We start from the raw sequence: 25065 nt of genomic DNA on the forward strand, positions 1-25065 counted from the left end.
TATAATGCTAAGCGAAATTTAATTCAGACAGAAAAAGTAGACAACCATATGATTTCACTGATATGTGGTATATAAACCAAAAGCAACAAAAAACAAGAAAAACAAATGAGAAACAGAAACTCATTGACACAAACAATAGTTTAGTGGTTGCCAGAGGGTAAGGATGGAGGGGGGTGGTAGATGAGGGTAAGGGAGATCAAATATATGGTGATGGAAGGAGAACTGACTCTGGGTGGTGGATACACAGGGAGATTTATAAATGATGTAATCCAGAATTGGATACCTGAAATCTATGTAACTTTACTAACAATTGTCACCCCAATAAACTTTAATTTAAAAAAAAAAAGAAAAGAAAAAAGAAAAAAAAGAAAAAAACTTGTTTTGATGTATACTGCTGGCTATGATCACCTGATAGTTAGGGACTTTGTCGTAAAGCTGCCCAGTGCAAAATGGTAACAGGACTGACCTTTTCACTGTGACCCCGTAGCTACTTAAGAGGATGGATAGCAAATTCCCAAGACTATAGTTATGTTATAAATATCCGTCATTTGCAAAAAAGGAAGTCCTGGACACTGACAGTACCAATAAGGAATTTATTTTATTTTATTGGGGAATATTGGGAAACAGTGTGTTTCTCCAGGGCCCAGCAGCTCCAAATCAAGTCATTGTCCTTCAGTCTAGTTATGGAGGGCGCAGCTCAGCTCCAAGTCCAGTTGCCATTTTCAATCTTTAGTTGCTGGGGGCGCAGCCCACCACCATCCCATGCAAGAATTGAACCAGCAACCTTGTTGTTCAGAGCTTGCGCTCTAACCTACTGAACTATCCAGCTGCCCCTCCGGAAGCTCGGCGGCAGCTCGTTGTTTTCAATCTAGTTGTGGAGGGCTCAGCTCACCGGCCCGTATGGGAATCGAACCAGCAACCCTGCTGTTGAGAGCTCACACTCTAACCAACTGAGCCATCCAGCCACCCCAATACGGAATTTTTGTCAATACTAAATGTCTGAGGTGGTAAAATCAAGGAAGTTTATAGATCTCTTGCCAGGGAGCAGAGAAAGGATGGAGATGAGGAAAACTCCTTGGTAATTATAGAGCTCATTCATTCCTAAGGGGCTCAGAAGCAGTGAAAGAACGTTGGGGACATTTTCTGAGCTCAGGGATCTTCCATCTGCCTGTCACTGGCCTCTACTCCCCAGGATGGGCAATACGGACCCAGCATGGTCGTCCATCTGTTCCATACAGAGAGGGCATCATTTCAGTTCCCCCAACACAGAGAAGGTTATGTCCTTAAAGTCCTAAAGTCCTCACAGTCCTCCCCATGCCTGAGGACCTCACACAGCTGCTGAGAACTGTTCACAGGACAACCCCATGAAAGGGTACAGAGCTCTCAGCCCAATCCCCATAGAAAATGCCAGTGAGTCGGGATGTCATCGTTGTGATGACCCTTTGTCTTGTTAATTTTAAATCTCTGAGTTAAGAATGATCATATATAGAAATGCAGTGTCATTGAACATAAAAATCCCTCTCCCCTTTTTCCTTTCTGTAGGCCTACTAATTTCTACAGAAAGGAAAAAAACATACAGAGATTTATGTTTGTAAAAAAATCAAGTGGATTAAATAGCATGTTTGATGCTCTTATTGGACAAAAAAATAACCAAAGTGCCTCTAACATCCAATACTATTAAAACCAAAATCTCTAAGACAATCCGGGGTTGTCACATCAGGCCAAATAATTTAGAAAGAGAAAGAGAATGAAGGAGAAGGAACTTACAACTGAGTACTCTCATGTGCTGACTGCACTGTGCTATGTGGTTTACACCCTTCTTGTTCAGTTCACTGAATCCTCATCATAAAACAAGGTAGTTGCTACTTATGCCCATTTTAGAAATGATTAAACTGAGGTTCAAAGAAGTTAAGTAGCTTGTTCAAGGATCCACAAAGGCAATATGTGGATCATCTTATATTTAATAATCTTAACAACGAGATTCAAGCCAAGAAGTGACTCCAGAGCCTGTTCTCCTAGTCCTGTGTCATAAAGCCACCGTCAAAGGGGCAGTTAGCAGGCAGTGCAGCCAGCACAAAAGCAAAAATAAATAAGTGGGACTATATTAAACGAAAAAGCTTCAGCACAGCAAAAGAAAGGATCAACAAAATGAAAAGGAAACCTACAGAATGGAGAAAAACATTTGCAAATCAATGTTCAAAATATATAGAAACTCATGCAACTTAACAGCAAACAAACAAACAAATCCAAAAAATTCGATTTTTAAAATGGGCAAAGACATTTTCCAAATAAAGATGTATAAATAGCCAACCAGTATATCAAAAGATACTCTACATCATTATCCATCAGGGATATGTAAATCAAATGTCAATGAGATGCCACCTCACCCTGGCAGAATGGCTGTCATCAACAAGACAAGAGATAACAACCCAGTGCTGGTGAGGATGTGGGGAAAAGGGAACCTCACACTGCTGGTCGGAGTGTAAACTGACAGCAGTGCAGAAAACAGTGTGGAGGCTCCTCAAAAAATTCAAAAGAGAATTACCATATGACCCAACACCACCACTACTGGATATGTATACAAACACACACATATATGCACATGTTCTCTCTCTCTCTCTCTCTCTCTCTCAATGAAATCAGTATCTTGAAGAGATATCTGCACCCCCAATGTTCACTGTAGCATTATTCACAAGAGCCAAGACATGGAAATAACCTGTGTCTGCCTACAGATGATTGGATAAAGAAGATGTGACACACACACACACACACACACACACACACACACACACTGGAATATTACTCAGGCACAATAAAGAAGTAAATCCTGCCATTTGCAACATGGATGGACCAGGAAGACATTATGCTAAGTGAGATCAGCCAGACACTGAAAGACAAATACTGCATGATCTCATTTATATGTGGAATCTAAAAAAGGGACAGTTTTGATTAGCTGTTTATTTTTTTTCTGTGTATGGGTCACCCTCTCTTGTTTGTTTGTCTATTTCATGACTTTTTAAAAATGAAAATTGCACATCTTATATAATATTATGGGGCAACTCTGTAAATCAGGTACCTCCCAACCCGTTTTCCCCCAGTTGTTGTTGTTCTTGTTGTTGCTGAACTAACTTGGTAAATTCTGAGTTCTTATTGTATTTATCCACTAAAGTCCCTGTTAGTCAACTCAGTGGCCAGGTAATGACTGGACAGAGACACCATGAGACGCCTTCGTAGTAAATCTCCCCACATTCGCTGAGGCCCCATGTGTGCTGGGCGTTCCTTCAATGCCCAGAAAGGAAGGCAGCTGACAACTCCACCTCAATTTTCACCGCCTGCTTTCTCGAGACATCAACACCAGACAGAGGTGAGAGCACACATGTTGTGCGGGAGACCCTGCTCGCTCCGCCATTTGTCGTGCGCGGCGGCCTGCGGGGTCTCTGCTCCCGCTCCCCACACAAGAACGCAGGATATGGTGAGGCCAAAAAGGAACACCCACGGAGCCATAGGTAGGGGAGTCATACCGCTATGGTCTCACTGGAGGCTGGGTTCACCAGACGTGCGACCTGCATTCCGTTTTCCTGCCAACCAACCGCCGATTCTCCTCTACTCTCCTCCACTCTGTTCCTCTCCTCTCCTCCGCTCTCCTCGGCTCTCCTCCGTAGCCGCAGCAATTATACTAGCGGCCAATTGGCCAACTGGCTACAGCCGACGGCCATCCACCACCCGAGCCAGCACCCTTCCACGTGAGGCCAAGAGCCTGTAAACTACTCTCTGGGGCTCTGTCCCCACAACACGGCCACTTGGAGTCTCCCTGGCCTGCCCACGGCCCTCCCCACGTTTAGTCTTCTAGCTTCCTAGGAACATACTGAAGCTTCTCAAAGTCCCCTATGGGCATCTCATTCCCCAGCTTTCCCTTTTAATTTTCTTGGTTAGTTTCTTGTTTGCCAGAAGTGTTATTGCAATCTCAGGCAGCTGTGAAGTTACACAATTGCCGATGATTGCTTATGAGAAACACCAAGAAAGAGGCTTTTTCACTGCACAAACTCTGAGTCATTTCAAAAAAAAGGCAACCCCTGTGAATGAGGGGTTCCAGAGAACTGCCACACAGCTATATAACGACACTTCCCTGGAGTGCGGATTTGAAGCAGTTCCATCTCTGTCCTGCCCATTCCATGGGCTACCAGGCTGCTAATTTTCACCATAATTGTAAGCTTTCAGTTTTTAAGGCTACTGCAGAGTGGGGAAGTCGGAATGAAATAAGACATGTTAACACATCACAAAGCTTACTGTTCTTTTTGAGATTTAGCCATTTTTCTAGAATAAATGTTCCTCGGATTGTCATGTACTTTTGGTTAAGAAAAAGTTGATTCTGACAATTTTTGCCATTGTTCTCACTGTTTTTATAGAGGAGCAGGTTTTTCAAGGTCTATACTCTGCTATTCCTACTGACATCGAACACACAAGTTTTGTTTTTATTTCCATCATTATTCATCACAATATTTTCTGTGTCCACTGTGATTTCTTCTTTGACCATAGCAAGTAAGAAGCACACTGCTTATATTACAAACATATTGGAACACTCAAGTCATCATTTCATGCTGACTTACAGTTTAATTCTACTGTATTCCGGTATCATGCACTACATGATTTCTATACTTTGTTGAAACTTGCTATAATGTCCAGCATATGGTCATTTCATAATTGTTCTGTGAGCAAGTTTTGTGCTCTTGAAAAGAATTTCATATTCTAAAGTTTCTGATTTCCATGTTCTAGTTCTATAATATAAGCTAAATTTGGTTGTTCAATCAAATCTTCACTACTGCTACTGATTTTGATTTGCTTTTTATCAGTTTGAAAGAAGTATATTAAAAACCTACTATTTATCTTTATAGTTCTGTCAATTTTGAGATTATGTAATTGAGTGTTTATAAATTTTGAAACTGTTATATCATTTTATATTTCTGGTATGTTTAATATTTTATTATCAAGAAATGTTCCATCTTACCTCAAGTCATGGTTCATGCCTTAAAGTATATTTTTACCAGCTTACTTTTTCGAAGCTGAAACTTCTACGTGTTTTTCATGCATTAGCTCATATACTCACAATGCCACTATAAAACAGTCAATGTTATTGTCATCATTCTACAGGTGAGGAAACCAGACACTGGGAAGTTATCTTCCATGTGTCAGAAAGACAGCGGGAAATCCAGTCAAGATTCAAACCCAAGGGCGGACGGGTGGCTCATTTGGTTAGAGCGCGAGCTTTGGGCAATGGGGCTGCCAGTTCGATTCCCACATGGGCCAGCGAGCTATGCTCTCCGCAACCAGAATGAAGTCAATGAGCTGCCACTGAGCTCCAGGGTGACCAGATGGCTCAGCTGGTTGGAGCGCATCCTTTCAACCACAAGGTTGCCAATTCAACTCCCACAAGGGATGGTGGGCTGCGCCCCCTACAACTAACAGCGGAGACTGGACCTGGAGCTGTGCCCTCCACAACTAAAATTGAAAGGACAACAACTTGACTTGGATGGAGCTGATGAGTCCTGGGAAAAACACACTACTGTTCCCCAATATAAATAAATAAATAAATAATCTTAAAAAAAAAAAAAAAAAGATTCAAACCCAGATCTCTTCTAAACACATTAGCTGTTAATACATTTATTACAAACAAAACAAAACCTTTTACTGAAAGGATCAGATGGTATTTATAATCAATCTTCATTTTGTTGTAGCTGTTTTCTATAACCACTCTGAGATAACAAATACCAGCTAACTTTACTCTTATAAAATTAATGCATTTCTTCAAACATTTACTAAGCAACTAACACGTGAAAAGCTATGCAATTTATAGAGTTCCTCTAACACATGGTGAATGTCTTAGCAATAACTGAAGAAAATAAAACCGTGAAGTTTTACAGACAGGTGAAAGAACCAAAAAAAGAATGAAATGATAACCCCCCCTCTCCCAATCTACAACCCCTCTGACATCGCATACAGCCTAAAAGAAAAAAAAAAGAGAGAGAATGAAGTTCACACATAGTTTTGATGAAGAAGGTGCTCAAATGTACACAGGGACAAATCTGGTGGTGGGGACAGGTCTGGGAAGTTAAATATTAATCTTGTCATAGTTAAAATATGCAACGCAGCTCTGTCTTCTTGTAATAAGCCTGTTAGCAGACAGGGAGCTGTAAATAAACAGAATTTACCAAAAAGAAAAAGAAGAAAAAAAAAGATTTAAAATGTAAACTTAAAAAATAATATAATATAAATAGGTAAGAAAATTATGATAAAAGTAAAGGTCGACAAAGAGGAAGAGTGAGTCAGTCAACAGAGGACTCTAGCCTCCCTAAAACATGCATAAAGGAGACACAGTACAGGATTTAAATGTCCATAAAGTAAGAACAAATGAGCTCTCCACAGGTCCTCAGAGAAAAGGAAATGTTCAGTGTGGAACATGACCCTCAACCACTTCCTTACTCACAACATGACTTTCAGAGATCTGCTTTTAACAAGGTGTCTTACTGAAGGTCTCTGGTATCACAGCACAGAGCAATTTATCAGTAATGACATGGGGTGCTCCATCAGAACAATGACACCCAGTGTTTGGGCCTTTCTGGTTACAGGGCTGAATGCCAGCACATCATCTAGAATAAGGGTCCTAAACTCACGTCTGCAGGGACCAAAGATAATGTGAGTCAAGCAAGCTATTTTAGAGGAAAAAGTTCTTTGGACACTAAAACACAGATCCCATATGAAACAGACAAGAATATTCTTTCTTTATTCAAAGCAATATGCTTGCATTTTTCTTGGACTATCTAGTACTCTCAATATACCTTTTGCTGTTTCGCGTTAGAAATGATGACAGAAATTTCTCTGCTGTGAGAGAACCAACAGTAAAATCAATAGCTCTGACAAGTGGCAGATGACACTCAGCCTCAGGACTGAGGAAATGACAAAATGGTGGAGTGTGGCAAAGTGAAAAGCACAAGCTTCATCAAAAAGATAACCTTCACTTGGTGTGCTATAATAAAAAATAGGTATTTGGTCTTTGTGCTTAATTCCTGGCACGGAGTTCCTGAAACCCTTGGAATTTCCTGAGTGATGAGAGGTGAGACACAGCTTCTATTACCCATAATGAGCCCCCTCCAACCACAGCAGAACTTACACCACGAGGTGCTGCACTCCTGCACCTTCTGGACGCACCACCCTCCCAGCACCTCCATGTTTTCACCAACCTGAACTGCTCTGAACTCCATCACTGGGGGTGTTCTGTGGAGACTTCATTACATAGGCAATACTCATTAAATCACTGTCCACTGGTGATTAGCTCCATCTCCAGCCCCTGTCCCCTCCTGGAGGCTGCGGGGTGGGGCTGAAAGTTCCAGCCCTCTGATCACCCCATCCAGAGGCTTTTCAGAGGCCCCTAAGAGTTACCTCATTAGTGTCAGTTCTGGTACGGTTGAACGGGGCTTATTATGGATAACAAAAGCATGTATCTCACATTACCCTTGCCAATATGTGATGCCCAGAGCAGCCTGCTGGAGGACAAGAGGCTACATGAATAGAGGCCCCAACTGTCCCAGCCAAGGTCGTCACCACCAGTCGACCTAGCAGACCCACCAACTGACTAGCCATAGGAACAACACTGAGATCAGCAAAGCCGGCCAGGATCCAGAGACCTCCCAGCCGATCGCGAATTATGAGCTAAGCAAATGGTTGTTAGTTTGAGTGATTCAGTTTTGAGGTGAGTGGTTAAAGCAAAAGATAACTGATACATGCTATTGTATGTCGGTTATATACCTATCAAAAATACCATTACGAAAGCATTTATTTTGGTGGAATTAAGAGGGCTTTTCCTTAAGAGAAAGGGCTTTTATTGTCCAATCACCATCAGCCCTATTATTAACGATAAGTATCATACACATCCTTGTAGCTTTCATTAGCCTCTGGGTGGACAAACAAAAACAGAAAGCTACTAAGAGTGGAACAGCTTACTCATTTGTCTAAGGCGTTTGCTCCTATATTCCATAAATTCTCGAGGACCACGCACTGTAGTCATTCCCCTCGGTGGCAGAACTGTCAGCAAAGAGCCATATGCTTCGGAGCTTGAGGGGAGACTGAAATCTCCTTACGGAAAAGTTAAGTATCCTGAGAGGGCAACTAGCCTGAATGGAAATGCTTGCATGAGGGTCAAAGGAAGACAACTGATAAAGTCAAGATTCTCCTCAAAAGATAACAGAGTATGAGTTAGGTATTGCACTAATTTAGCGGAAAAAATTTTTTTATTAAAAAAAAAAAAGTAAACCCAACCACCCAAAACATTATTATTTCATAGTGTATGCTCAAAGATAAAATGGTTGCAAAAGGTTCACCTAATAACTGAACTGAACGAGCTGACCTGCTGTGTAGAACACTATAAACATTAGGGGTAACTTCTAAAATTCATTACCTATGTGCTTTATTGGTAAATCTATAGCCTTGTTTTTCTGAAAGAAACTAAGACACAAGAGACAACTGGTATTTAAAACCCACCTAATCCACAGAAATAAAAAAAATATATATTATCTGAACTTAGAGAAGCATTTCAGTTCTCCATTTTCTCTTGGGCCATGGAGGTGAAAGTAAGACAACCCTTAGCTCAACTCAAAGAGGCCTCAAGCCATGAAAGTATTATGAAAGTAGGGCGAGTCTCAGGAGACTATTTTGTTTGACTACTCTATGGCCTAGAGTATTTGATACATGTAGTTTTAAGACACATTTTAGTATTCTGTATGCCAACTGTTATTGCTCTTTTTAATTTTTTCGGAACTATTCACATCTTTCATTGGGGAAATGTTGGGGTAGGAGGGTTGCCTTATACTGGGGCACACACATTATTCCCAGGATTGCTCTTCACAGAAAGGTACACCTCTAGATTATGCTCTTCAATCCATCTCTATCAGTGTCTCAATTACAGAAATTCTTCCCAGATCCTCACTAACCTGTCAATCTCAGCTTTGTTTCTTTTTTTTCTCTGTGTCTAGATAGGTATTTCAATGAGTAACAAGACATGCTAACTCTTTGAGGTCCAAAGGTAAAATGGCTACTTTCTACATTTTCTCTCCTATGCCAAGGAAAGGACATAACTAAAAAAGTAATGAAATTCCCTAAACTCTTAATATTAGCAGTTAGAAGGCAGTTTTAAAAACTTTTAAAAAAAATCTTCCCTTTTCTGAGCATTCCTTCTTTCTTGAGTGTTCCTCATAGGGTGCATCTTTACAAACAAACATTTTTGTTTAGGAATGGAGAAATTTGCTAATTTCCTATTTCCCCACCCCGCCACTACTAAAAGATTGGTTAGTCGATCAAGAGCTGTTTCTTTGTAACCACAGCCCATCATATTCCATTTGTTTACTGATGGCAGTCAAGAGTATCACGATCCTCTTGCTGACAAGAGAAAGCTCACCAGCAAGAGCGGGGAAGAGAGACCCCACCTACCCATTGTTCACTATGTGCCAAGCATTTTGCTTGGTCACTTTCAAGCACATGTCTGATTTAGTCTCTGTAACTTCCCTCAATCCACGATGGTATTCACAAGGAATACCACGTGGATCAAACAATGAATCATCTTCTCTGGTATTGTTTTACATCCTATCCGTAGCAGATTCAATTCTTTTTAGGTATATATGTCTTACATTTGGAAGAGGCTCTCTTTTTATATGTGTGTATGTATATACTGATATATGTACATGCACACACACACATACAGTCCCGCGCTACCTAATGACCTTTTGGCCAACAACAGACCGCATATATGCAGGTGGTATACCCTACAGCCTAGGTGTGTAGTAGGCTGTACCATTCAGGTTTGTGTAAGTACACTCAGGGATGTTCCCACAACGACGAAATCACCTAACGATGCATTTCTCAGAACACAGCCCTGTCGGAAGCAGCACTTGACTGTATTTCCCAACTTCTCCCTCAAGAGCCATCTGAAAAACCAAAGGTTTTAAACCTAACTAAAGTTTAAAAACAGGAATGCTGATCCTGTGTAAAATTTATACACTTTTTGAAAACCTTTCCCTCTTCCTTTTTATACAACTTCAAAAAGTAATATATTAGCTGTCTTTGTGACAATGCCACTGGTTTTCATGTTATTGCTTGGTAGCCAATAATTTTAATCAACTCCTTGACTGCCTATAATGCTAGGTTTTAAACTTTGTGCATGCATGCGCACACGTGTGTATGATCATTGTTCTGCAAATAACAGTCATTTATCCTAAGACATATTTTCTCCTTTTTTCATGTTATACATTATTGGCTAGTATTTACCAAAAAAAGAATTAAAAAGATCATTGGCTTTTATTCCTAAGTGGGAATTTCCCCAATATTTCACCAGTCACCTAATGAGCATCTATAGTGTACCAGGCTATATGAGTGGCATGAAGATAAATAAGCAGGGGTCACTTGTCTCAAGGAATTCACAGTCCAATGGGGAAAGCACGGGTAGATAATTAAATAAAAATTTAATGTTTTCAGTGCTATCACATGTTCATAGTTCAAGAATAATGCAAAAATAGGTCATTTCCAGGCCCTAGGAGAAAGTCACCTCCATCAGGAGAACCCTCTCTCTATGTCATCCAAACCAACCTCATCATCTTACCTCCTAAGCCTGACCCTTCCTTACGTGGTCCCTCTACGGTTATAAGGCCCCGAATGCTATCATCCAATATGGCTGGAACCGTCGGTGTCATTATTTAGTCCTGTTCCATGCAGGGCTCTCAGAGCCATACAAATAGTTTGCCAAGCTTATCTATTATGCCTCAATAATATCTTTTTCAAGACTCCTCATTCTCACTGTCTTACTTTCAATCTTGTATCTTACCTAAACAAACATATAATCTCCTATCCAGTTTCCTGCTTCTTGGCTCTCCCATTTTATACCATGCTAAGCAGACTGCCCTGCAGAAAGCAAGAGCTTTCTAAAGGGGAGCATTTGAAGTCCTCTACAATCTATTCCCAACCTTTCCAACTTGGTTTCCTGCTGCCAGTCTCTTTCCTGCACACCTTATGGTCCAGATGAATTCTATTTACATAACAGTATCACAAATACCCTAATTCCATCTCTTTCTCCAGGGGTTCTTATTAAAAAACTAGTTTTAGGAAACTCCCCAAGTAGCAATCCCAGCCATATTTTAAGATCCAAAATACATTATGGCTTCTCTAAGTTTTACCCTGCTTCTTCCAATCTGGGAAAAATTTCATTCTCTTTTGAATTCCCCCAGCAATTTATTTGTGCCTCTTTGGCTTTTACTAATGTTGTCTCCCCTAATCAGATGGATTTTTAAGAGCAGGACCATCTAGGCCCCCAAATGCCAGCACTGTATGTGCTTGGTAATCAATAAATCCTGCATCTTAGTTTTGCTTTTCAGTGAACGCAGACTCAAGCAGCGTAATGAACTCGACCACTCACCTGATTTCCACAGGGAATTGTGCGTTTGTGACCAGGAAACTGGAGATTTTACACTCGTGGAGCAGCTTCAAAAACCTGTTGATTTCCGGGTACATGATGGGTTCTCCCACCAGGGACAATGCACAGTGCTTTACTGTCATTCCTTCTGTAAAGCGTTGTTCTCTGACGCCTGGGACTCCTGCGCAACACAGTGAAAAGGAACAAGCTCAGTAAGGCACAGATAAAGGAGAATCACTCTTACATTTCTTCATTAAAATTTTTTACATTTTTCTTAATGGCTCTTTGATTTGAGAGGGCAAATTTATTTTTGATATCAGTCAAATAATACAAAACGAGGATCCAGGGGGAAAAGAAAAACTGGAGTTACTGAAACAGAAAAATCAGTGAGCAATCCCATCCTTGATTTTACTACTAATTAAACTACATCAATACAACAGGCAAAACTAACTTTGTTAGTTCTGTGTTATCTGAAACAGAACATATTACTTTCCTTAATTTGCTTAGCTCTGCATTCTTTCATGTTGGTCTAAGGAAATGAACTCAGTATATCCACATAAGGAAAAGACTCTTCCAGACCGATCATTTCCCCTTCATTTCTCAAGTACTGTTCTGTACTGAGAGTAAACGCACTTGGTCCAAAAGTGCAGAGGAGAGAAAAGGAGCTGCAGTTCTCAGCTTTGGCTTCATACTGGAATCATTTGGAGAGCACCAAAAACTGCTGCCACCTAGGCCCACGGCCAAAGGGTCTGTTTATTTGGAGTGGGTCAAGCCAGGGTGATGGGAGCTTGAAAATTTCCTAGGGTGATTCTAATGTGGTGCCTGGGTGGAGAGCTACGCATACACAGAAGGTCCACACTTGTCTGCACAAGGGATTTGCTGGGGACTGTCAAACCTTTCGAACCCCAGGCCGCAGAGAAGACCGATTAAATCACAATTGCTGTGGAGGAGCTCAGGCCTCAGGAGTTTTTGAAGCTCCCCAGGTGATTCCAACATGCAGACAAGCGTGGGGGCCAATGGCTCACACCACTGGTTTGCAACCTACTTAGACACTGGAGTTACCCAAGGACTTTTAAAATCTCCACTGTCCAGGCGGTATCCCAAGCTGATTACATCGTAATCTGTGGGGATGAGATTCAGACAGCAGCATTTTTATAAGTGATCCCAGTGTACGTACAATGGCTTGAGAAGCACCACTCTTGACTCCGTGTAGAAGGCAGTCATGAACGTCCCTCAGCCTAGCACAACATAGGAAAGATTTGCACAGGGTGTACAAAGGCAAGTAAAAATACACCTCCTTTATTTCAGCTACATCTATCATGGATCTCTAGGTTCTTCTTGTGGAACATATTTCCCCTAAATACTGCAGATTCCTCATAGAGATGGGTGGGGAGGCATGCTCATAGTCCCTCTCAGGCACTTATTAGCCATAGTTTTTTTGGGTTTTGTAACTGTAAACAGTACCTACCTCAACGAATTTTTGTTAGGACTAAATGAAATAGAGCGTAAGGCCCACTGCCTGACACACAAAAAACAGTCATTAAGGATTTGTTCTTATCATCACCTTTATTCTGGCTTCTTAAAATGATTAAATCACAATCACAATCACCTTAACAACAACAACAAACCTACAAAAAATAAAGTGAGTTTCACTGCTTGCTTGCATCTTAGTTTCCAGGAAGTGATTTTACACACCCACGCGCACGCGCACACATACATACATACACACACACACACACACACACACACACAAAACCTACTTGGAAATAAGCAAGTGCAACACCCAACCAGCATAACACAGGCTAAAATGAGAGCAATCAAAAAGTGGCAAGTGATTATCTTCTTTTATGCCTGACAAACTACAATTCTAAGAATGTATTTTTGGATGTATAATTTTTTAAGTAAGTGAAATCTAAGATCTTAAGTGAATAAAAGTTTGAAATAAAACATGATTCTTATCTCATTCTGTTGCCAAGACAACTAAGAATTAAGCATAAAATTTCCTTTTTGTGGGGGGGAAAAAAAAATCATTAACTTTAACCCCCATGAGCCGATGAGTAGAAAGGCAGATTTAACCTGAACTGCAGGATTAACCTAAAACTCAGAAAGCAGAGTAACCAAGCATTGCCTAGGCTCTAACCGCTGGTACAGATGCACCAGTAACATGGTTTGTGTCCAAGTTATTCGCCTGCTCTATGTCCATTCTCTGATCTGTAAGATGAGGATTAGACACACACACACACACACACACACACACACACACACACACAGCTATTACAAGAATTCAGTGAAATAAGTCACATGAAAGACCTAGAGTGGTGGCAGGCCCAGCACATAAGCATTCAAAAAATTTTAGCTGCAAATATTTTTATAATGGTAATAATATATTTTAGTAAAATGAAACAGAAATTCAATTATTTTAAGTAAAATGTTAATTCCATTCAATTCAACATATATTTATTGATCACCTACTATGTGCCAAGCAGTGTTCTAGGCAAATTTTCTACCAGTAAATAAAAACAGAGAAAAACTTCTCCTATTGTAAGGTTTTTCATTCTTACATGTGAGAAACAGCAAATAAACAGTAAACATAATAAATCAGTAAATTTGTTTCAATAAATTTTATTTATGTCACTACATTTTTTTATTTAGATATAATTGACTCATGACATTATATTAATTTCAAGTGTACATAATTCTATATTTGTATATGTAGTGAAATGATCACCATAGCGTCTTAAATAACATCCATCACTAGACAACATTACAATTTTTTTCTTGTAATGAGAAGTTTTAAGACAATCAAGTATTATTAACTATAGTCACTATGCTGTACATTACTCCCCCAGAACTTATTTGTAAGTGGAAGTTCGTATCTTCTTGACCTTCTTCACCCATTTTACCCCACCCCACCCCCATAACACAGGAGCCACCAGCTACATGTGACTCTTGAGCACTTGAAATGTGACAAGTGTGACTAAGGAACTGAATTTTTTGTTTTATTTAATTTTTATTAATTAAAATATAAAGGGATCCATGTGGCTAATGGCTACCATACAGAATATGCATTTCTTTGGCATCTGAGAAGGTGATAGGCATATGGAAAAGGAAAGGTAGAGCAGGGTAAAGACTGGGAGTCCCAAGAAGAGAGGCAGACTACCCTGTGAATTGGGTGGTCCGGAAAAGCTTCACGGGAAAGGTGAGAGCTGATCTGAAGGAGATGAGGCAGTGGGCTGAAAGGATAACAAGAGAAAAAGCATGCAGGGCTGCAGACAGAAGAGCAAAAGCCTCAAGGAGGAAGCATGCTGAAATGTTCAAGGAATGTGCATAAATGGGCAGCCAGTGTAGGGTTCTGAGAAGGGTGGTCTAATCTAATTTCTGTTTTAAATGGATCACACTGGGTGCTATATTGAGAACAGAGGGGTGAGGAGAGAGGCTAGTCTGCCAAAAGTTATATATAATCTAAGCAAGAAATTATAGCACCTTGGGCCAAGGTGGTGACAGTGAAGGCGGCACGCAGGGACCATCCGCTGGATGGAGTTTGAAGGTCCAATCAGCAGGCTTCTCTCGTGCACTGGACGTACAGTACGAGAGAGAGACGTGTCCACGATTTCCAGAGTGTTTGGCCTAAGCAACAGTCACCATCAACTGAAATAAAGAATGCCTTGGGGGGTGGGAGACGGCTGGATGGCTCAGTTGATTAGAGTGTGAACTCTTCACAAGGTCGCCGCTTCGATTCCCACATGGGCCAGTGAGCTGCTCCCTTCACAACTAGATTGAAAACACCAACTTGACATTCTAGAAAAGCACACTGTTCTCCAATATTCCCGATTAAAAAAAAAAAAGGAATGCCTTGGGGATAATAAGTAATGGGGGCAAGGAGGTAAATACCATGAGTTCAGTTTCAGACATGAGAAGTTTGATATGTCTGTTAGATATCTGAATATGTGTCCAACATTCAAGTTTGGATTCTGGGAGAGAGGACTGGGTGACAATAAACATTTTGGCAAATGGAAGGCATTTCCATCCAAGGGGCCGAGTAAGATTTCCAAGGCAGTACGTATAGCATCCGAGGATACTCACACATCTAGGGAAAGGAAGAGGGACCAGCAAAGGACACTGCCAAAGAGAAGCCAGGGAAGAAGGGGAAAAACTTAAAAATAAAAAATGAAATGCTATCTTATTCTTTGAGAACTACAACTAAAAACATCATACCTAACCACTTAGACAACTTAAAAACAAATAAAAACCAAGACAAAAATAGGCCCTGTGGGGAGTGGCATTAGCAGCATGGCAGTGTGACAGGACCTCCAGGTCTCTCCCCTTGAAGTTACAACAAGTTGGACATCTATAATTCAACAAAGGATTCTGTGCTCAATACACAAACACGTCTGAGAGACCCGTGCATTGAGACATAAGATACACCCAGTGGGTGTACCTGAGCAAACAGTGGAGGGTTCGGGAAGGGCAAAGACGGAAGCCATGTACTGTTCAGCACTTCCCACAGACCCATCAGATGTGATACCAGTGAAGGGTCGGGGTACAACCCCACTGGGAAAACCAGAGAGGTATAGACAGTAATCTCATGTCGGTGGCTAACACACATTGAGGCTGGGCCCAGGGTCAGGAGCAGAGTAGCAGTACAAAGGGTCGCAGTGTGACACAGCCCACCAGCAATGGATAAAGGATTCTGCAGTCACAGGAACCCTCCCACCCTGTCCCTCTACGGTCCACCTAGCAGTAAAATCATCACTCGGCAGATCATAAAAGGGTCAAAAAAACTTTACAGCATAAGTGGTCTATACTCACTGTTGCTAAACCCACTGGACAGAACAGAACAGCAGACATGCAAACTCGCATACCCTTCCCACCCCATCATGGCTCAGCCAGGTAGAGGCAGCAGGGTCAACTCAGATACAGCAGTTCTGCCCGAGGCTTCTGGCTATACGAAGGCTACAAGAACTCAGAAATAAAATCAATGAACAAAAGGAGTACTTCACCAAACAGATTAAAACTATAAAAATTAAAAAAAAGAAAGAAAGAAAAGAAAAAGAAATTCTGGAGCTGAAGCATTCAATGAAAGAGATAAAGAATGAACTAGAAAGATTAGGAAATAGAGCTGACCAGATGAAGGAATGAATTAGTGACATAGAAGACAGAAATCCAGAAATGACACAGATTGAACAAGAGAGAGATTTGAGAGTGACAATAACAAAAAAGAACACTATGAGAACTATCTGATTCCATCAGAAAGAGCAATATAAAAATACAGGGTACACCAAAAATAGAAGAGAGGTAGAAGGGCACAGAGAGCCTATTCAAACAAATAATCAACGAGAACTTCCCAAACCTATGAAAAGAACTGGGTCCTCGAATCCAAGAGGCAAACAGGATTCCTAATTACCTCAATCCAAAAAGGCCTTCTCCAAGGCACATTATATTGAAACTGTCAAAAATTAATGACAAAGAAAGAATTATCAAGGCAGCCAGGGAAAAGAAGACAGTAACATAAAAAGGAAAGTCAATTAAATTATCATCAGATTTTTTTCAGCAGAAACTCTACAAGTTAGGAAAGAGTAGAATCAAATGTTCAAATTGTTGAAAGAGAGAAATTACGAGCTAAGAATAATATATCCAGCAAAGTTATCCCTTAGATAGGAAGGAGATATAAAGACTTTTCCAGGTATACAAAAGCTGAGGGAATTTACCAACACACAAGTACTGCATTTCAGTAAATACTGAAGGGTGCTGTTCTATCTGAAACAAAGAGACAAAAGGATACAAAACTATGAGTAAGATAACTAACACATAGACAGAAGCAGGAAATGACAACTCTTGTTCAGAATAGGGTAACATACATTTCAATATAAAGGTTAAAGGAGGTAAGAGCATTAAAAAATACAGTAAAGTTGCAGGAAATAACATCAATGTAGAAAAATCTGTTGCATTCCTATATACTAACAATGAAATTTCAGAAACAGAAATGAGAAAAAAAATTCCATTTCCAATTGCAACAACAAAAAAAACCCCTAGGTATAAACTTTAAAGGATGGTGAAGGACCTATACACTAAAAACTACAATACATTTGTCAAAGAAGACACAAAGAAATGGAAAGACATTCTGCATTCACGAATTGTAGAAATGTACATAGTCAAAATGACCATATTACCTAAAGCAACATACAGATTTCATGCAATCCCCATCAAAATCCCAATGGCATTTTTCAAAGATGTAGAAGAAAAAGATCCATCATATTTGTATGGAACACTGAATAGCCACAGCAATCCTGAGGGGGGAAAAAAGCTGGAGGTATCAGACTCCCTAACTTCATATTATACTATAAAACTACAATAATCAAACAGCATGGTATTGTCAAAAAAACAGACACACAGTCCAATGGAACAGAACTGAGAGCCCAGAAATAGACCCACATGTGTATGGGCAACTAATTTTCAACAAAGGAGCAAAAACCATACAATGGAGAAAAGAACGCCTCTACAATGAATGGTGTTGGGAAAATTGAAGAATCATGTGCAAAGGAATGAAACTACACTGCTATTTGACGCCATGCACCAAAATTAACTCAAAATGGATCAAAGATGTAATATAAGACCCCAAAAAATAAAATACATAGAAGAAAACATAGGTACTAAACTTGATCTCAGAGAGGATTTTATGAATTTGACACCAAAGGCTAGGGAAGTAAAAGCAAAAACAAATGAATGAGACTACATAAAACTAAAATACTTCTGCAAAACAATCAAAAAGGCCACCAACCAAATGGGAGAAAATATTTGCAAACAACAAATATTTGCAAAATATTTGATAAAGGCTAATAAAAAATATATAAAGAACTCATGCAACTCAACAATAAATTACAAACAATCCAATTAAAAAATGGACAGAGGACCTGAACACTTTTCCCAAGAAGACATATAAGCAACCAACAGGTATATAAAAAGATGCGCAACATCACTAGCTATTAGGGAAATGCAAATCAAAACCACAATGGGATTCCACCTCACAGCTCTTAGAATGGCCATCATCAACAAGACAAGTGTTGGAGAGGCTGTGGAGAAAAAGGAACCTTCGTGCACTGTTGGTGGGAATGTAAATTGGTACAGCCACTACAGAAATGAGTATGAAGGTTCCTCAAAAAATTAAGAATAGAATTACCATATGACCCAGCAATCCGTGATCCAGGTATCTACCCCCAAAAATCTGAAAACACTTATACGTAAAGATATACATGTATATATGCCCCTCTATGTTCACTGCAGAATTGTTCACAGTAGCTAAGACATGGAAACAACCAGTGTCCTTGGATAGATGATTGGATAAAGAAGATGCGGTATATATACACAATGGAATCCTATTCTGCCATAAGAAAAGATGAAATACTGCCATTTGCAACAACATAAATGGATCTTGAGATCATCATGCTAAGCAAAACAAGTCAGATAGAAAAAGTCAAGAACCATATGACTCCACCCATATGTGGAATATAAAATAGAAAGCAATAAACAAACAAACAAAACAAACAAACTCATAGACACAGAGAACAGTATGGTGGTTACCAGAGGGGAAGGGGGGTGGGAGGAGATTGCAGACAGTAAAGGGGGTCAAATACCTACATAGTGATGGAAGGAAAACTGACTCTGGGTGGTGAGCACACAATGTGATATATAGATGATGATATACAGAATTGTATACTTGAAATTTAAATGTTACTAACCAATGTTACCCCCAACAAATTTAATAAAAAAAGAAACGATGAAATATTCACACTAAGTAGATTAAATAAAAATATAGATAATTTCATTTTTTAAAAACCTGGTGGGTAAACTTTTTAGATTAATGATGCTAGGATTTAAAAACTATCCTTTTCTTTTTCCCTGAAAGGTTTCAGTACTCACAGAGGGGGAAAAGGGCTAATTTTCTCCAAAGTAAGGCCTTGAGACTATATAAAATCTTGGTTCTCTTATTCAAAAAGCACATTTCTATTTTGTGTTAAATGCCAAAGGCAATTACAGTGTTCTTCCCCAAACAAGGCCCTCAGGGACTCAACCTCATGCCTTCCTTCACTGTCCTGAGAAATGTGTCAGAAAATAAGACATCCTCTAAATTTCTAACAGAAAGAAGTTGTGAAGCAAGAACAGCAGACACTACATTTCAGTAGCAAATCTATAGGAATATTCCCCACTGTGTCTCTGTGTCTGACACACACACACACACACACACACACACACACACACACAATCTATTCTCTCCATGTTTCCCTAAACCATATCCTTTTCACAAGTAAACTCTGCTTTGCTTTGTTATTCTGTTTTTGTATGTTTGTTTGTTTCTGAAGCATGTTTTCTGACATTTTTCTTATCCTGAACAATTAGTACAGTCATTAGATTAACTAGGAAGCATACTCATCTCATTGAAAGATGCCAAAGCAAAAACTTAAGGTTCCAGATACTTCATTCTAATATTGTAGTAATAAGCTAAATAACACAGAAATAAATATATTGTTAAGCATAGCGTATTCCTATTTCTTTTTTGGTGGTGGTGGGGCGGGTTGGTTAATAATAAACCTTTATTTTGAATACTTCCTTATGTCTTATTTTTTTATGTATGATTGATATATATGAGTATTCCTATTTCTAAAGACTGTATCAATCTGAAATAAAATATTCTCTCCTTTCTTCTATAACAATCCAGGTTCTGGCCAAGAAATTTCCTAAGAATCCCTCCTAGATAAATGTCACATATATCTTTGATATAGCCACTTCCACTGTAAGATTTTTCATAATAAGCTTCAGAAAAAAATTAGCAGGTGGTATTCTCTTCCCCACCTGTGCATTTCTTTTCGATGTGTACTTTAGCATACCTCGTTTGTGAAAACCATCTGTTGGAGACTTTTTATTTTTTCATTACTTCACGTCTAGCTTAAACTATAGATAATAACACCTAGCAACACATAATGTCTTTTTCATCTTTTCACCTTCAGCACCAATGACATTCTAATAAACAGTGTTCACTCACTTGATGTCTGCTGAACTGATGGGAAACTGAGCTAAAGAAATCTCAACCCCATTCTTTGGGAACTATTTCTCCCTGCAGTGGTGATATTTAGAGGGGTGCAGGCAGCATTATAAAAAAGATGCTGAGTTGCAGTGAAATTCTGACCCACTTGTAATCAATATAAAGTTAATTTTGCATGTGTATAAAAGGAAAGCTAGTAAAGGTCATGAGAAGAAAGATGGTTTAATGATTCAACAAAATAACTGAAAAGACTAATTGCCCTCAGAACTGAGAATAGAAGCACAAAGGGTCAGCATTTAAAAAAATCAAAATATCTTCAAAGTCTGTTCTAGGCTGGCCACTCAGCTAAAGCGGGGAAACTCAGAGGCAACAATACTCGTAACAATTATCATCCTATCCAAAAATAAAATCATAAAAGGACTGAACTAGATCCATGGGAGAGAGCAAGTGTTCATTACAGGGACAAGAAAGCAGCCTGTAAAGCAAAGGACTCCAAGCCAGAGTAAGGGAAGTTAATGAGTTAAGAGAGGACCTCTAAAAAGAGGCTGAAGTGGAGATACCGAGAAAACATAACAAACTAGGAAGGAAAAGGCTTCAAATCTTTGAAAACTGCCTGTAATTTCCAATTTATAGAAATCTGTTCTAAGCATTTCTGTTTAAACCTGAAATTCATATTCCCAGATACAATATTATTAAAATAAAGATTAAGTTACCATTCAAACTCCCCAAACATCAAATTAATCTCTAGTATACCTAAACTATAGTACTAATAAATCTATTTTAATATCAAATTCAAATTCAATACCTAATCAAATTCAATTTTTTTCCCCACAGGAAAATGTATCCCAAGATCCAACCAGGGAAACTAGGAAAACTTTTCCTTTTCTTTTTATTTTACCTTTTTAAGCCACAAGGGAATAAGGGCGATAGCACTGGGACTCGAACAGAGAAACTCCAATATGGGTGTGGGAGAAAGAGAACTAGCCTCCTGCAGGGCATCTGTGAATCATGAGTAACCCTACATCCCATGAGATAAGCCACTTCTCCAGGCCAATCTCTTGAAGAGTTCAGATTTGGGGAACACAGTGAACAGACTCTCCACCAGGGGCTGAAATGACACCTAGAGCTACATTTCTGCATCTTTAGAGTTCAAAAGTAGGATCCATTGCAGAGCTGCACCCAAGGGGTACTGGGTTCAGAAGAGGTACCCTGACTTGCCTTACTGAGACAAGTTAGTTAGTATGTTGCTGACTAGACAGGGCCGTCCCTAGTGGAATAAACAAAAAAGCAGCCTTATCCTGAAAGTCCAAGTTCTGGAATGTTTCCTTCACTCCAAGACAAAGATATGAGAACGCGCCTTGAGGTTAATAAATTATCTCAAATCCCTTTTGGCCGGACAAAGGAGCAGATCTGATAGAAAGGAATAGGTTATTTCATTAATCCCTTCAGGATGGGCAAACAGGACAAATCTGGTGGATGAATTCTAGTAGAAGGCTCCAGCCCCCTTCCACAAGCAGGCAGGGGAAGGTATAAAAGTAAGAGCTTTTGCCTCAGTCACTGGGCACCCCCATTCGGGACCCCCTCCGCTCGGGAGCGCTGACCCTTTGCTTTCAATAAACTATCCTCTTTTTAAAACTCTTTGCCTCTCCTACGTCTTGTGTTTCCATTCTTCTGTCTCACGAGACATGATCCTGGCACTCACTCAAAAGTCCCCTCCATCATTTGTGGACTCACAGAGAAATATTCCTACATCATTTGGGGCCTTGTGTCTGGGACTGAAGGAGAGGTAAATATTATCTGTGCCTTTCTACTTGCCCACCCTATGGGTCTTCATCATTTTTTGTCTCTTTCTCTTGTTGCACGAATATCGGGCCTCCATCAGCCATTTAAAAGTGACTAGTGTGGCAGCCGACCTTAAGTCTTGGAGGGCAGGTCTTGAAGAAGGGCTCTCTGGTTGATCCCCTCCAGCGCTGAACCTGAGGAATGTTGGCCACAGTCCAACTGCCTTTTCTCTTGCTCTCTCAGGTGGAGTAAAGCCCAAAGATGGCATGCGGTTGAGGTGAATGGCCCTTGGCAGCAATTGCAGGACTCTGACCATAGCTACTCTGGTGTGTCCCAAAGGTTCCCTGGATCTTCCCCCAGCCCGACTGCCCGTCAGGGTGCCATTCAGAGGCTTCCCTCCCCCTCTCTGCTAGTTTCTTTTAGCCTTCTGCTGCCTTTTTCCTTTCCACAAGAAGAATGAATACTGGTGCTTGGCCAGGACTGTGGGCCTTTGAGGACAACTGAGGGACCCTGGCTGTCACTACTCTGCAGTGGGTCCCAAAGGTCCCTCTGGTCCCTTCCCAGCCTGATTGCACGTAAGGGTGCCACTCCTTTGTCTTTGCTGTTCTTTCATCCTGTCACTGTCTCTCCTCAGCTCTTGAGACGTTGGTAGGGGTCCCTTCCCTGTGATACCTCCTCAACACTCTCCAGTAACATATTTTAACAAGCCAGCCAGGAGGTAAGCTCCTTTTAGGGGACCCCAAAATCTCTCATTCACTTTCCTATACCTCTTTTGTTTGCCATCCTTTGCGGGCATGGGTTGGACAGTTAAATGGCAATTAGGGTGTCCGCCACTTGAAAACTCCCGTGACAGGATAATCTGGTCTTGGAACAGGTCATTTAGGACCTGCGGGGCTCAAGACAAATCCAAGTACCAGCGAGGTCTATGTTTGTATGGCACAGTGTCTCTCTGGAGACTTGATTTTTCATCTCTTCAGTTCTAGCGCTATACTCCTCTGGGGACCCGGGGACTTCTCTGCTACCTGGCTCTGCCCCCAGCTCAGCGTGGCCGCAACAACAGCGGAGAGGGAGGGGCCACAAGAGTGCAGCTCCTCCAGAGCACCGCCTGCCAGGCCACCTCAGCCACCACCTGGCAAACTTTTTAAGGAGGACCAACATGTTCTGGACTCATTTGTCCTTAAGGAAACAGCCTTGTCCAAAGCCTTTTCGGGTGTCAGATATGTCTTTTTGTCCCCTCTCATATATTGGGCTTCAGGGCCTCCTTCCACTCCTTCTTCCCTAGGCCATATGCCTTCCCTATCAGCTTGAAGTATATACTCCCTCCACTTTAAAGCACCTCCTTACCGGCCACAGCCTTTATTGGCCTGTGGGCCAGCGCCAGACATTCAGGCGGGGACGTACATACACAAATTTGGTTTGCTCACCGGAGGCACAGGCTGGGCCGCCCAGGTAAATCAGAATAAACCCTGGTGCACCATGTCTACCCACCTGCCTCGGGACTGGTAGCGCAGTGTCTGTGGCCCACGTTTCTAGGAGCCGTCCTAGACCAAGTTGTGGGAGATGAATCGCAAAGGGATGCCTTTCTGTTTTTTCTCCCTTTCAGATGGGTAATCAGCCTTCCCGCGCCTACACCCCCCTGAATTTCATTTTGAAAAATTGGGACAAATTTGACCCTCAGACTTTGAAGAAGCAGCGCCTGGTTTTCTTTTGTTCTGAGGTTCGGCCTAAATACACATTGGAAGACAGGAAGACTTGGCCTTCTGAGGGAAGTATTAATTACAATACTACCATGCAACTAGAGCTGTTTTGCAGACAGGAGGGCAAATGGTCATAAGTTCCGTATGTTCAGGCTTTTTTCACCTTGAGGGACAACCCAGCTCTCTGTAAGAAATGTAGAGTTGACCTGGCCCTTTTGGCTGTGATCTCTTGCCGCCCTCCTCCTAGGGAGACCCCTCCTAAAGGGACTCCTCCAAAGGAACCTCCAGCGGGACCCTCCTCTCCTGAGGAGGCCCCTTCAACACACACCCATCTCCTAATCCACCTATAAACAGGAATGCCTGAGGCTGAGGTAACTGAAGGAAAAAAGTGGCATTTTTAGAAACCAAGTGGCTAATTCTCAAGCCAGACCCCTCCCCCTTTACTTCGCTGCTCTAATCCCTGCAGGGATCACTTATAGTGGGATTCATTGTAAGGAAAATGGCCTCTTAATGTTCTAAATAAGCCTACTTTTAAAATCATGTTACCTCTGTTGCAGAATTTGTCAAGAAAATAGCTTAGCTTATTTACTTTGGGATCTCACAGAGTTAGGAACTAATAAAATGTTAACAGATAGAACTTTTCAGTAATAATATAGTGTGGATGTTTGGACAAGGTTTCTCACCATCTGTTGGTAGCTTAACATTTCAGTTTTACTAAGTTGTGTTAAAATGATAAAAATTATTAAATATCGAGGTATTTCAAAATAAGAAAATACTGAGGTGTTAATTATTAGGTAGGTCTAAGTTAATCTATTTCTGGCTTCTTGTCACAGGAATGTTAAGAGATAAATTAAGATCTCTTAATAAATATACCTTATATTTTATTTAAAAAGCCTATACTTTTAAAGGTTGCCAAGTATATTCCTGTATTTGCCAGTAGAAGTGCTAATTGCTTGCTTTTGGTTGTCAGTAAAAATTAAGGTTCTGAAGGTTATGGATTCTAACATGGAAGAATATGGTGTGTGTTTTCAAGGAAGGTATAAGGTGTAGAAATACATTTTTGAAGGTAGTGAAAGCAAACAGTTTGTCCTAAAGATGGT

General features: G+C 40.6%; 1 protein-coding gene across 4 annotated transcripts in view; it reads right to left on the reverse strand.

The window, feature by feature from the left end:
- The window catches only part of LOC109437491 (S-adenosyl-L-methionine-dependent tRNA 4-demethylwyosine synthase TYW1-like), a 246138-nt gene that overhangs the window by 87643 nt on the left and 133430 nt on the right, over positions 1-25065 (reverse strand). For all 4 annotated transcript variants that reach the window (XM_074328473.2, XM_074328475.2, XM_074328474.2 and 1 more), the window contains exon 12: positions 11453-11630. In XM_074328473.2, coding sequence (XP_074184574.1) covers positions 11453-11630 — 178 coding nt within the window. The remainder of the gene's footprint in view (positions 1-11452; positions 11631-25065) is intronic.

The sequence above is a fragment of the Rhinolophus sinicus genome, chromosome 3, assembly GCF_057876585.1.
Source record: "Rhinolophus sinicus isolate RSI-liver-muscle chromosome 3, RSI-T2T, whole genome shotgun sequence".
Classification (NCBI taxonomy): Eukaryota; Metazoa; Chordata; class Mammalia; order Chiroptera; family Rhinolophidae; genus Rhinolophus; species Rhinolophus sinicus.